Source organism: Salminus brasiliensis, chromosome 14 (assembly GCF_030463535.1).
Source record: "Salminus brasiliensis chromosome 14, fSalBra1.hap2, whole genome shotgun sequence".
Lineage (NCBI taxonomy): Eukaryota > Metazoa > Chordata > Actinopteri > Characiformes > Bryconidae > Salminus > Salminus brasiliensis.
In genome coordinates this window covers 25,204,045-25,215,602 of record NC_132891.1, presented here as the reverse complement: position 1 = coordinate 25,215,602, position 11,558 = coordinate 25,204,045, and the positions used below count along the sequence as shown (strand labels likewise).

Below are 11,558 nucleotides of genomic sequence, written 5' to 3'. Positions count from 1 at the left end.
ATTTTTTATGTGCTAATTTGTTTTTTTCTACCCACTGACTGTACAAAACATGGACACTGTGGTTCCATTCCCTTCCGTTTTATAGAAATGAAGCTAAACTTGTCCACCATTTAGTCAAATTTGAGTCTGCACAGTAGAGTCAGAGTCAGACTTTCCTACTCATTTGGTAGACCCCCCCCCCCTTCTCCAAACACCAAATGTGTCTCAGACCACCTTCATTGAGCTTTGAATTTTTTAAGAATAACCTTGCCTTCTTTTGATATAGCAGAATAATGGTTTCGCACAGGGACAACTAACGGTTGGAATTAGACACTGTAGATAAAAAGATATATCATCGAAACATATAGATGGGTGGAGCTACACATCATACTGCCACCAGCCAGCAGAGGTGCTAGACCTGTTTAAATTTAGATACTGTTTGACTTTCTCAAGTTTATTTCATATTTTCATATTTTCTTTTAATTAAGTAAAACAGAATACTCACTGCTGCTCTTCTGAGAGCTTTACAATAACCTCATACACATGTAGAAACACACACATGCACAGGAGAAGCCTCAACCTGATATTTCACTGTACATGAATGTTTATGCATATTTGTGTATTGCATGTGTAAGAAAATTGATGAACTGTTTAAGCATTGGCTCATATCACAGGTTTGATCCCCAGCAATAATGCAGCCATTTGTGGTTGGCTGTTCAAGAGAACATTAATTGGCCTTGCTCTTTTGCTACTACATTGAGCAAAATTTTAATTCTCTGGTTTGTCTACATCCTTTTACCATTATAATGTAAACTCTGCATTAGTGTTCTCCTCCAAGTGTGTTCTGTTGTTCAGTAGCTTGAAAAACTGGTGGCCTGACATGCCTCAGAGGTACTTGTAGCATCAACACTTTAAAACATTTTAAGTCTGGTCATTTTAAAATGTTAAATAACTGACTACAGAGTATATGTGTGTGTTTTAAAGTTAGCATTTTTCCTAACTTACATTTTTTAATACTGCATCTCAGTTTGCTCAACAATACATATTGAGTCAGGCCAACTTAATCAACAGCCTCTCCCTCAATCTGACTCATGACCCTGGATGGCTATGGTGCTAACGGGACACAAACGCATGGCTCTTGACAAGCAGGCAGTTAGACAGTTGCACCACTCTAACTGTATCCAAGATCATCAGTTAAAATCCCAGCAAGGGCTCAGTGCTCCATGGTCAAAAGCCTCCCAGTCTGGGGACATCAGGTGATAGGGAAGTCCTAACCTGCAGATGAGTGAGCGGGAGAAACACAGGTTCGACATCGTAGTATGTACAAGTATTTCAGCTGCAGCACATTTACTGTTGCCTACATATTCAACTGAAAATGTATTGTTTACCAGATGATGCAGATCTAAACATGTGAGTTTGGAGAACCTTTGACTAAACTAAGTTGAGTTCACTCAAAAACACACATTTTTGTTACACTTTTGTTGACATTGGCCTGATTAACCTTTTTTTAAAATTTAATTCTGTTCTTTGTACAGCCCCTGAAACACACATTAAAACACACACAACAAAAATCACTCAGATATTTGACTATACATTAGCCATACAAGTAATGTTTGTAATGCACATATTTGCCCTCCTCCCTACTACTCAGACATGAGGTTAGTGTCCGTTTTAAATGTCGCTGGCATGAGGTCATATCCTGTGCTCCTCCTGTTTCTGAGTGCTCAGATTCAAATATAAACACGTTCCTTATAAACGAAGGAAAAAAAAAGAATGCAAAGGAAAATTGTCTCAGTGGAGAATCCCAGATGTTCCCAGGAAGTGAACCCAAAACCGCACACTCCTCCCATCCATACAAGCACACCACACAAAGACACACACAAGCACAGCTCTTTAATTCTCACTGCACATCCTCCCTCAACAAGCAGATCCCTCACCTCAGTTAACCCGCGGTGTGATGTCAGTGTGCGAGTGATGTGTAGGATAGGAACGCAGCCTGAAGTCAGACTCTGACCACCACTGGACAGACTGTCCCTTCCAGAGGCAGTAGTCTAAAATAGTGTTACTTAATTGTAACAGTGACTTAAATATAAGTAATGTATTTTTTTATAGGAACTTGAGGTAGAGTTCTGTAGGACACCGTTATTAATTCTAATTACACAGAGTCTCCATGACATAAACTTCTAATAACAGACATTACAAGACTTATTCCAAGAAGCACTTGTTGCCATAAACACTGGCAAAGCTACTGTTGATGTTATTTCACCTCATTTCAGAAAGTCTCATGATAACTGATGGTAAATGATGAGTAAGACTCTTACATATGTGGTAATGTTCATGTTGGTTTAAGTCAATTGTCATGGAAAGCTTATGTAGGTGTCATGCATTGTTATATACCGTTACCGGTACCGTTGGCAGTCAGACGTCTTTCTGTGTTGAGCTAGCTAGTGGGGGAAAACAGCTCTCTCTTAAGTGTCCACTCTGAAGTGCTTATAGTATGTTCCTGCATGGATTTCTTTTGTCAGGGGTTTTCCAAGTGCAGTATAAAGCATTCATTGAGCATTTTACCTTGTTCCTCCAACTTATACAAGCAATAAATATGTGGCTTTGGTTAGGACAGAAAAAAAGCTAACAAGCCTACATAATTCACTGTTATTATGCCTCAGTATGAAACACACAAATGTTCCTTTTATGGTGGGCTCGAGAAAAATAATGAGCTCTGCTTTTGTTGGCTGGTTTATGGCTCACAGCCACATAGCATAGCCTAACAGGAACTTGTTACTTGTAATTACTTGTAATTAGAGTTTTAGCAGATTGTGTTGTTGTCATCTCAGTGGCCTCTCTGTGTCCTGTCAGCCCAGTGTGCAGTTAGCTAGCTGAGAAGATTGTAGTAGGGTCTGGTAGAGTTAGCTTTCAGCCTGGCTCATGGCTAGCAAGCACTCTTTAATGACTGTCGCTTGCGGCTCTCCACCCTGGCCCGCTGGTTTCCATATTCCCCCAAAGGATTCATTGCATTTAGCCTCTAAAAGCGTTTGCTAGTTGGAAGCTAACAAAGAATGAGTCAAGGCTGTTTTAAATTGAAATTGACCCATAAAGATTACATTTTACTTGTTGATACCTTGTACAACTCGCACATCCTCAAATATGATGTCCCCCCAGATTTCTACTCACTACTCCTTTCCCCTTTACCTGGTTTCTTTCCACCCTCGTCTCCCTGTGTGTTGCATGTTGTTTCGTCATGTCTGCCTGCAGCTGGTCAGATAGGCCACTAGAGTGAGAGTTGGGCTGCAGACACACACTGGAACAAGAATAGTAAGTGTGTGTGGGGATGGGCGGTGCTGGGGAGGTTGTCTCAGAAAGTCTTAATATAATTTCCTTGCTGTCCACCAAACAGGCTTCAAGGTCCGACTTTATTTTGAGATGCAATGTTACATATTGCCGCTGTCCTGCAAAAAACTTTCTCTTTGTTTTCAAGATGAATGAACCAATAGACATGTTTCAAGATGACTTTAAAATAAATAAAATCTTTATATGAACTTCCTTTAACTACATAGATACAGTACAGAAATCAGTTTAAAGCACAACAGATTTTGGTACATAGCTGTGAGGATCTGGTTGAATCCATCTACAACAGCCTTAGTGAGACCCTGATTGTTGGATGATTAGTTTTTGATTTTGATTAGCTTTTCACTTTACCTCTTCCCAAAGGCAGTACGCACACACATTTATGGTATTTAGCTGACGCTCTTATCCAAAATGACTTACAAGGTTACTGGTATTACAGTGGTGGGCCAATGTAGTGTTAGGAGTCTTGCCCAAGGACTCTTATTGGTGTAGCGCAGCATAGTCACCCAGACCGGGAATCGAACCCCAGTCTCCCACATGGTGAGACTCACTGCCAGGTAGTGGTGTTATCTGTTGCGCCACACCAACCACTATACCCACTATTCCCACACCGTACCGGGAGGGAAAGTTAGGTTGATTCTAGTGGCCTGTAACTGACAGGGGCCCTAAAAATGTATTAATTTTAATAATTTCGGCAGTATTGTTGAAGCTGTGGGGCTGTTTCAGCCAGCTCCTAAAAGACAGCAACACAACATATGGATAGATACAGGTAAAATAATGTCAAACATCAGATGTCTATGGTGAATCATAGACATCTGATCACCACTCCTGATCTAAGGTCTGATCTAGGAACCAAGAACTCGCAGAGACCACACACAAGGTCGTAACAGGGGCCCAGTGTAATATCTTTTCATGGGGGCCAAACAAAATCCCTGTCAGTGCTCCTGCCCAGAGGTACTGATTCGGAGTTTCATCGCTTCCATCATCTTTTAGTGATTTTATATTAACCTGCTATTGGTTTTAGTAACAGGAAGAAAACTTTAAAAATACATATAAACTACATATCATTTACATTTAATTAAAATAACATTTTAAAAAAGAAATTGCTCATTATGCTACAAGGGACTGTCAGTGCTCTCTCCAGCATTGCAAGAGTTGTTGCATGGGTAGGTTTGCGCCAGCACTTTGCTTCAGTGCTCAGGTAAGAACACATGCTTTAAGCTGAAATGCCGTGAATACAACAGAGACATTTCTGTTTTGTCAACAAACATTTATTTGTGAATTATGACAAACAGGAAAGTTATATTTGAGGCAACAACCAATCCAACCCCCTCCCCACACCCAAAAACGATGCGATCCATTATTATTACAGCATTTCTATTCCCAAAATGGAGCTATTTACACACACGCACACGAATAAAAGAGAAATTCGCAAGTTCTTCTTGGAGGGGAGGAGGTGGGCTACAGAGGTCAAGCTCAAATTCAGAGACATTCAAGAGATTTCCTGCACGAGGATAGAAAGAGTATAAATTGTATATTTATGTACAGGATATTTGTTTTCAAGTTACAATATTAAGGTGTGTGTTTGTGTGTGTTTTTTCACTTTTCATTACCGTCTCATTTAATAAAAGTTTTTATAAAGAAGGAGAAAACAAAATATACAGGCATTCTCAATAATTTAGCAAATGGTAAGAAGCTACTAGGTCATTTACATATTGCTAGGCTGTATGAGAGGATGACAGTACGTGATGAGAAGGGAACAAGGGTTTGAGGACTTTGATGGTTCAACAATAAGGGCTTATCGAACAAATCAGCTCTCTTAATCTCGTGAGCCAAGACCCTGCGTTTACACTCATTAACCGAGACTGAGACATTCTGTGTAATTGTTTGGAGGTAATTCTTCTCCAATCAAAGGAAATGTTTCCTGTGTTTCCTGTGATAGGTCTGCTTTTGAAGTTCATCTCAAGATAAGGACTTAAAGAACTTGGCTGGAGTTCAGATTTGTCTCGGAAACTGATCTCTAAGCAGCGGTCCTTCCCCCTTGGCAGTGTGTGTTATTTTTAGGGATCATTTGGACCCATGCTCAGGAACGTACACGATACACAACACACACTTGAAGGTTTAAAAACCAATTGAAGGGACAGATACACTAAAAGGTCAGGGATGCATTTTGTGTTTTTTTTTACAGTGAAAAAAACAACAGTCCCAGAAAGACTTTAGGAAGGCTATAAATGTCAGAGATCAGAATTTCTGCTTTAACAAACTTTAGCAAACATAGCGCCAGCAGTGGAGGGTTCCTTTTGCTCACCGGGTCTTGGCTGCGACCATGTTAAAATTTCCAGCAAAAGTGAAGCCTTTTTCTGATGCACTTTTGGGTTTTTCAGAGTGTATACTGGGCTTTAGAGGGGAATTTCACAGATTTTTTTCAACATTTCTTCATAATTAAATAGTTTGAAGAGAAAATTGTAGAGAAACTTGCCAACTCTTTACAGTGGACGTGTACAACACAACAGCCAGTTTGTATGATTTACAAAATGACCGGTAAACCCAAATGTCTTCATTTTTTATGCAATTTTGTTAATGATTTTTTTGGAATATGTTTCTTCATAATGCCTCTTCATCATGAATGAATTATAAAAATATGGGTCTATTGGTCATAACCATTCCATCTAAGAATGGTCTGTGTTGTACCCTTAAGAGGCATTCAGCTCTGTGGATGTTTGTACTATCTACCACCACCGCTGTGAACAATTCTGACTCTGTACTTTTCTCTAGAACAGAGCATTTTGCATCAAACCACCCTGAATGCTTCCATCTGAGCCATTCAATTATGCCGAGTAGTTTTCAAAAATCGGCGGAACTCCCCGTCCTGTGCAAAATAAACAGTGTTTTGGTAGGGTAACATGGAGCACACCCAACTAAAGCTGACAGCATTGTAAAAATGGCCTGTGGTCTCCTTGCAGGCAGTTTCTCAAAGACTTAATGAGACATCTTGTTTGATTTCTTCAGAAAACAAAGAAAGGCACTCTTGTGACCTTCTGAACGAAAAGGGAGTGAATCTGGGTGTAGCGCTGGACTCAATGCAGAGAGGAGGAGGTAGCAGCAGCAAGAGGTATGGCTGTGGGCTCCGGTGCTCACACAGGAGGCGACGGTGGGCGGACAGAATAATGCAGAGTGCGCTGGTGTCCTGGCCGCCTGTCAATGATCGAAAATTAGACCAGACGCCGTGGACAGTGCCGCAGGGGAATGGGGAAATGTGTCTCACCAGTAATGCCCTATTTATAAAAGAGCTGAGTCAGCAAGTGGCTGCGGCGAGAGAGACGCATACAAAAGAGCCTGACCACCATTGCTTGGCAGCTAGAGATGCAGAATATATATATATATGTGTGTGTATGTGTGTGTGTGAGAGAGAGAGAGAGAGAGAGAGAGAGAGAGAGAGAGCAAGAGTGCACCTGAGAGGGCGGGCAGGAGAGAGGAAGAGAGTGTGTGGGTGTGAAAAGCAGTGAGGACTCAAATAGCAGCTGTGTGTGTGTGTGTTGAGCTTTTTTTGCCTTTACAGTGCTTACTGCAGACTGCTAGGGCTGCCACATCTACACTAAAAAAAGGGGACGCACTGAATTGACTTGATTTAAACCTGTACATCATTCCCACACCAGTAAAATATGCTAGATCAACAAAATTGATGCCAAAATGAATCAGAACTGTGTTGATGTTACATATCTTAAATCACACTGAACTGATACAAATCCAGTGCATCATTTGTCCCAGTGTACTACAGTCACTGTGATTAACTAATTCATTAACTACACGCTCCCCCATCGTTCTTCTGAGGTTCAGCAAAAAGACAGTCACGCTCTGTCCCCAGCTGCATAAAAGCACTTAATTCAGGAGAAAGCCTTTCATTTCTACAGCACCACTTCCTCCCAAACAGCTAGACACACATAGCTTAAGGAGGAAAAACAAACTGTCCAACACTCGAACTTATACAGCGGTTTGGAGGCAGGCCGGACTGACAGTAACTGCATAGCTACTTTCACCAACTCTTGCCATGGCTTAAATTCCAGAACTCACTCCGGAAATAAGATCACTAAATTCATTCATTTCAATTGACAAACTCTTGGAGTCGCAGACACTAGCGGTTGAGGGAATGTGTTTTGTTCCATCCTAAATCTTGAGACTTAATGAAAATGAAGATTGGTGGAGTTGTTTATCATCTAGAATATTTGTAATATATCATCACTGTCATTCAAAAACTCACCAAATCTCTCCAAAATGGCAACTTTACAAGAGAGAGCTGTAAAACATTTCATTCCAACTTATTTTGGAACTTTTCTATTTGTGTTTCCTGATGGTAAGAGGATAGAAGCCCACTGTTTGCCCACTAACAGCAAAGCTGGCGGTCCACTGGCATTTTGCCCAGCATTTTCTGGGTGGCCTGTCGATGGTTAAGCACAGTGTTACACAAAATGCCATATTTCATCGCTTGTTTTCCACCAACTGTCCAATTTACTTATAGGTCCTTCATTTCTAACTTGTTATCCTTTCTAAATTAGTTATACTACTTAAATAACAGCATTTTTTGTCAGACCTAATCATTATTATTTTTCTCTGTTGTTTGTAATATTTGTCTTAGTTTATTTTCTAAAATAAAAGTCTCTGTGCATTTAAATTCTATTTGAGAAGATTAAAAACTAGTAAGAATTTGTACGCTGACAATTGTCTTCCGAGGGTGGACTAGCAGTGGCAAACTGTCAGTGGGCCAGCAGACCGATATCTGCTCGCCATCTGGTTTTCATTATGAAATTTTCATACAATGTATAAAATAACTGCCATATTCAAATTATGTCAAAAGTCAAACACAGCAAATATGTAGTTTCAATGTTTTTGATTGACAGCGATGATGCGGAGAACGTAGCTTTAAGGGGTTGAGACCAAGCCTCTGTTTCAGTTCTGTTTATACCATGCCCTTGCCGGCATCGCCTCCCAACTCGCAGGAACACAGTTGCCCTCTGTTACACTGCAAAAAATGACAACTTAGCCACTGAAATCCTCATGAATGTAGTCTAATTTCTACTTTGAGGCATTTAAAAAAACAAGGACGATTTTTCATTTTGAGATTCCTGTAGTAAAATAAGATTTAACTTCTATGAACTTATTTGTACTTATTGTATCTTAAAAGTGGCTTTTAAATTATTTTTGCCACATGCTTTTGCTCAATTCAGGAAATAACAGATCATTTAGTTTGTCAATAAATGTAAAACTTTAAACAAGCTAAACTGTCTGCTGGTGGAATGAGACACACTCTGTAGATAAAATTACTTGAAACAAGTAGAAATAAGTTGAATAATCTTATAATATTTGTATAACAGATACATCAGATATTAAACTAAGAAGGATGTTACTTGTTAAGATATCATGTTTTGCAGTGTAGGCTAGACATGTTGAGCTAATTAGCTCTGTGATGCCAACTCTTTTGAGCCTGTCTTGAGTGTAACACATACATATATAGCCATGCATTAACATATATTAAATTAATTTGACTGGCCCAAGCTTCAGTTTGGGAATGAGAACAGTAGTTCAGGGCTTTTCTTTTTGGTTATTGCTAGCTGCAGAGCCTGTAGCTTGCAAACTTGCAGTGTAAAGGAATTTACAGCCCTGTCATATCATCTCTGCACTTTTACACAGTAATTTTCCATGATTAAACAGGAAAGGGTTAATATCTAGAGGTGAATAGTGGATTCGACATTCAGATTACAGCTAGCAATGTGGAATGTTTTTTTTTAGTTAGTTTTAGTCTGATTCTGAAAATGGCACCATATTTATCTTATACAGGATTTAGAGAGGAGAGGCAAAGCCTATCCTGCTTGTGTGCCTTTTTTTGCTTTTACAGTCAACCCTCTGTCACAGGATTGTATTTTTGTGCATGATTCGAAATAAAGAAGTTGTTAGTTGCTCATGTTGATGTAGTCACGTCCTTTGTAGCTGGAAATATAATGCCAAATTTAAACATGACAAAAAGCCGGGACATTACCTATAGGGGGTGTATCCTGCTTTAAGTGTGAATGGGGCTAAAGTCTGGTGTACATGTGTTACATGTTTGTTCATATCATATATAACAGAAGTACCAGCACAGTTTAAATCCACAAACTAAATGGTATAGGCCTGAAATATGTCCTATTTAATGGCCAATAAACAGCGTTGTCTGCATTTTTCCATGTTTTAAAAGGAAATTGTATCAGATTACAGTGATTTCAGGACAGGTTTCGCCTGTATAAGTCTATAATTTGTGGATTCGATCCCTCCCAGGATCCAACTTAAAGGCAGATCCATTATTGCATTAGCTCAGTTTAAGATGGCATCAGGGATTCCCCCGAGAGAGGAACTGGTGAGGGCAAGCAGACAAGGGCATTAAAACATTTGAAATGGATAGCAGAATGAGGCAGGACAGAGAGAGCTGGCTTGTGTTCTCTCACTCTCTTCTTTCTGTCTAAATGGCAGAGAACAGCCTCTTCAATAGGTCCGCTCTGCATACACATAATGGATTAAGAGAGGCTGAGGATGAGCAGGGAGGTTTTCTGAAAAAAATTACCTTATGCTGTGACATTCTTAGGTGCACATAATGAGCAGATTATTCATACACACACACTGCTTTCCACTAGATCAAGGAGGTAATTTCCATTTTTTTCTTCCAAGTCATCTAGAAAATCTTTGCTTGGAGTAGGCAAAGTTCCTCAGTGCTCGAATAGGCTCACACATACCATACACTCTCAAAATGTTCCTATACCACAGATACCAACATGTGCTTTCAGCTGACATCTTCAGCTGTCTGTCAAACACATCATTATCATCGTGCAGCAACACAGCAGTAATAGGAATATTCAGGTAGTCCAAAATCAGGATTTCAAAACCATCAATAAGTAACATGACTGTACATCTGATTCAGCGGACTCTAGAAAAGTGGGATTGGATAGTTTAGGCAGTTTGTTCAGAGCAGAGGGTCATCATTTGACAGATTTTGAGATGGCAAGTGGTCCCAAAAAGCTGTTCCCTTTGTAAGACTGGTTGTAGTAAGCCAAGTTTGATGAGCGTGAAGTTTCAGACTAGTTGATGTCAGAGACTTTGTGGAGGAAAATTGTTGTATGCATGTTTTGGAGGTCAAAACTGGGAGGTCCAACTGAGTTTCATGCAGATCCACAAACCATGCTTGAATTTAGCAGGATTAGGACTAGACGCTGTTCTGTTTTCAGTGGGCAACGCTGACAATGCTGATGTCAACTCTGGATCACAGATGGTGACAATTATTACCAGTTTTTCCTCCTGTTAGATTTAAGAAGGCCTGTGTATGAAGTATCTCATTGTGAGAGTCCAGATCAAGAATTGTCTCTCTCCTGTTTCAGTGTTTCTTCCTCATGCTCTTACAGGGCCTTTTCCGTTGTTTGTTCATTTGCACCTGGATTTCTGTAAAGCTACTTTGTAAGTGAACGGATATCTGAATGTGTCAGTGGATTCCAACTCATTAAAAAGCAAAGAACACCACTTTTACTCTGAGACGGCTGATTGCCCTGAATTCAGTAGGTCCTAGTGACATCTTGTGTATTGAGTGGAGTGACTGTTCATAGTCCAGTTGATTAAAACGGCAGAGCTGAGCTGTCCTGCTGGTTGGATAAGGAATAGTAACCCTATAGTTACTGGTCTCGCTGGTTGGGTGATGATGATGCTGGAAAGTTGGGAGTACAAAGAGGAAGCTTTATGCTTCCCCTTTCCTTGGCATTACGAACGTGCTGGTTATGACAAGCTCTGGTTCTTGAACTGTCCAGATAGGACCTTCTACAGTGCATCATATGATTCCAAATATAAAGTGTGTAGTTATCTGTGTTTGTATATGCACATGTGTGTGTGTGGCAGTGCATTCATGTGGCAGTGTGTCTGTGAGTGTGTGTTGCTATGTACTGGGGGAAACCACAGTCTCTTTCCAATCATTCATTACTGACATCCAATTTCTCCTCGGATGCTGTGGCTGACTCCTGTAGACGATGCTTACACTGGCTGTGGGCGTGGCGAACGGTGGAGCGGGAGGAGCGAGCAAAGCAGGTAGTGAGGGACTGTGAGGTGCAGTCACAGGATGAGTCCTGGGAGGAAAGCAAATAATTGACATTAAATAATGTTTTAATTAAATTAAAATATGTTTTTAAGTTATATTAAACATATTAAATATGTTTTTTTTATTGCAACCT

At 40.1% G+C, this 11,558-nt stretch overlaps 1 protein-coding gene across 4 annotated transcripts in view; it reads right to left on the bottom strand.

Moving 5' to 3' along the window:
• Positions 1-1,205: 1,205 nt before the first annotated feature.
• mtcl2 (microtubule crosslinking factor 2) overlaps positions 1,206-11,558 on the bottom strand; it is a 67,968-nt gene continuing 57,615 nt past the window's right edge. For 3 of the 4 annotated variants that reach the window (XM_072656538.1, XM_072656540.1, XM_072656537.1), the window contains one exon: positions 4,574-11,453. In XM_072656538.1, coding sequence (XP_072512639.1) covers positions 11,301-11,453 — 153 coding nt within the window. In that variant the 3' untranslated portion in view covers positions 4,574-11,300. Of the gene's footprint in view, positions 1,255-4,573; positions 11,454-11,558 lie in introns of those variants that run through there. The other variant, XM_072656539.1, reaches the window with a different exon arrangement.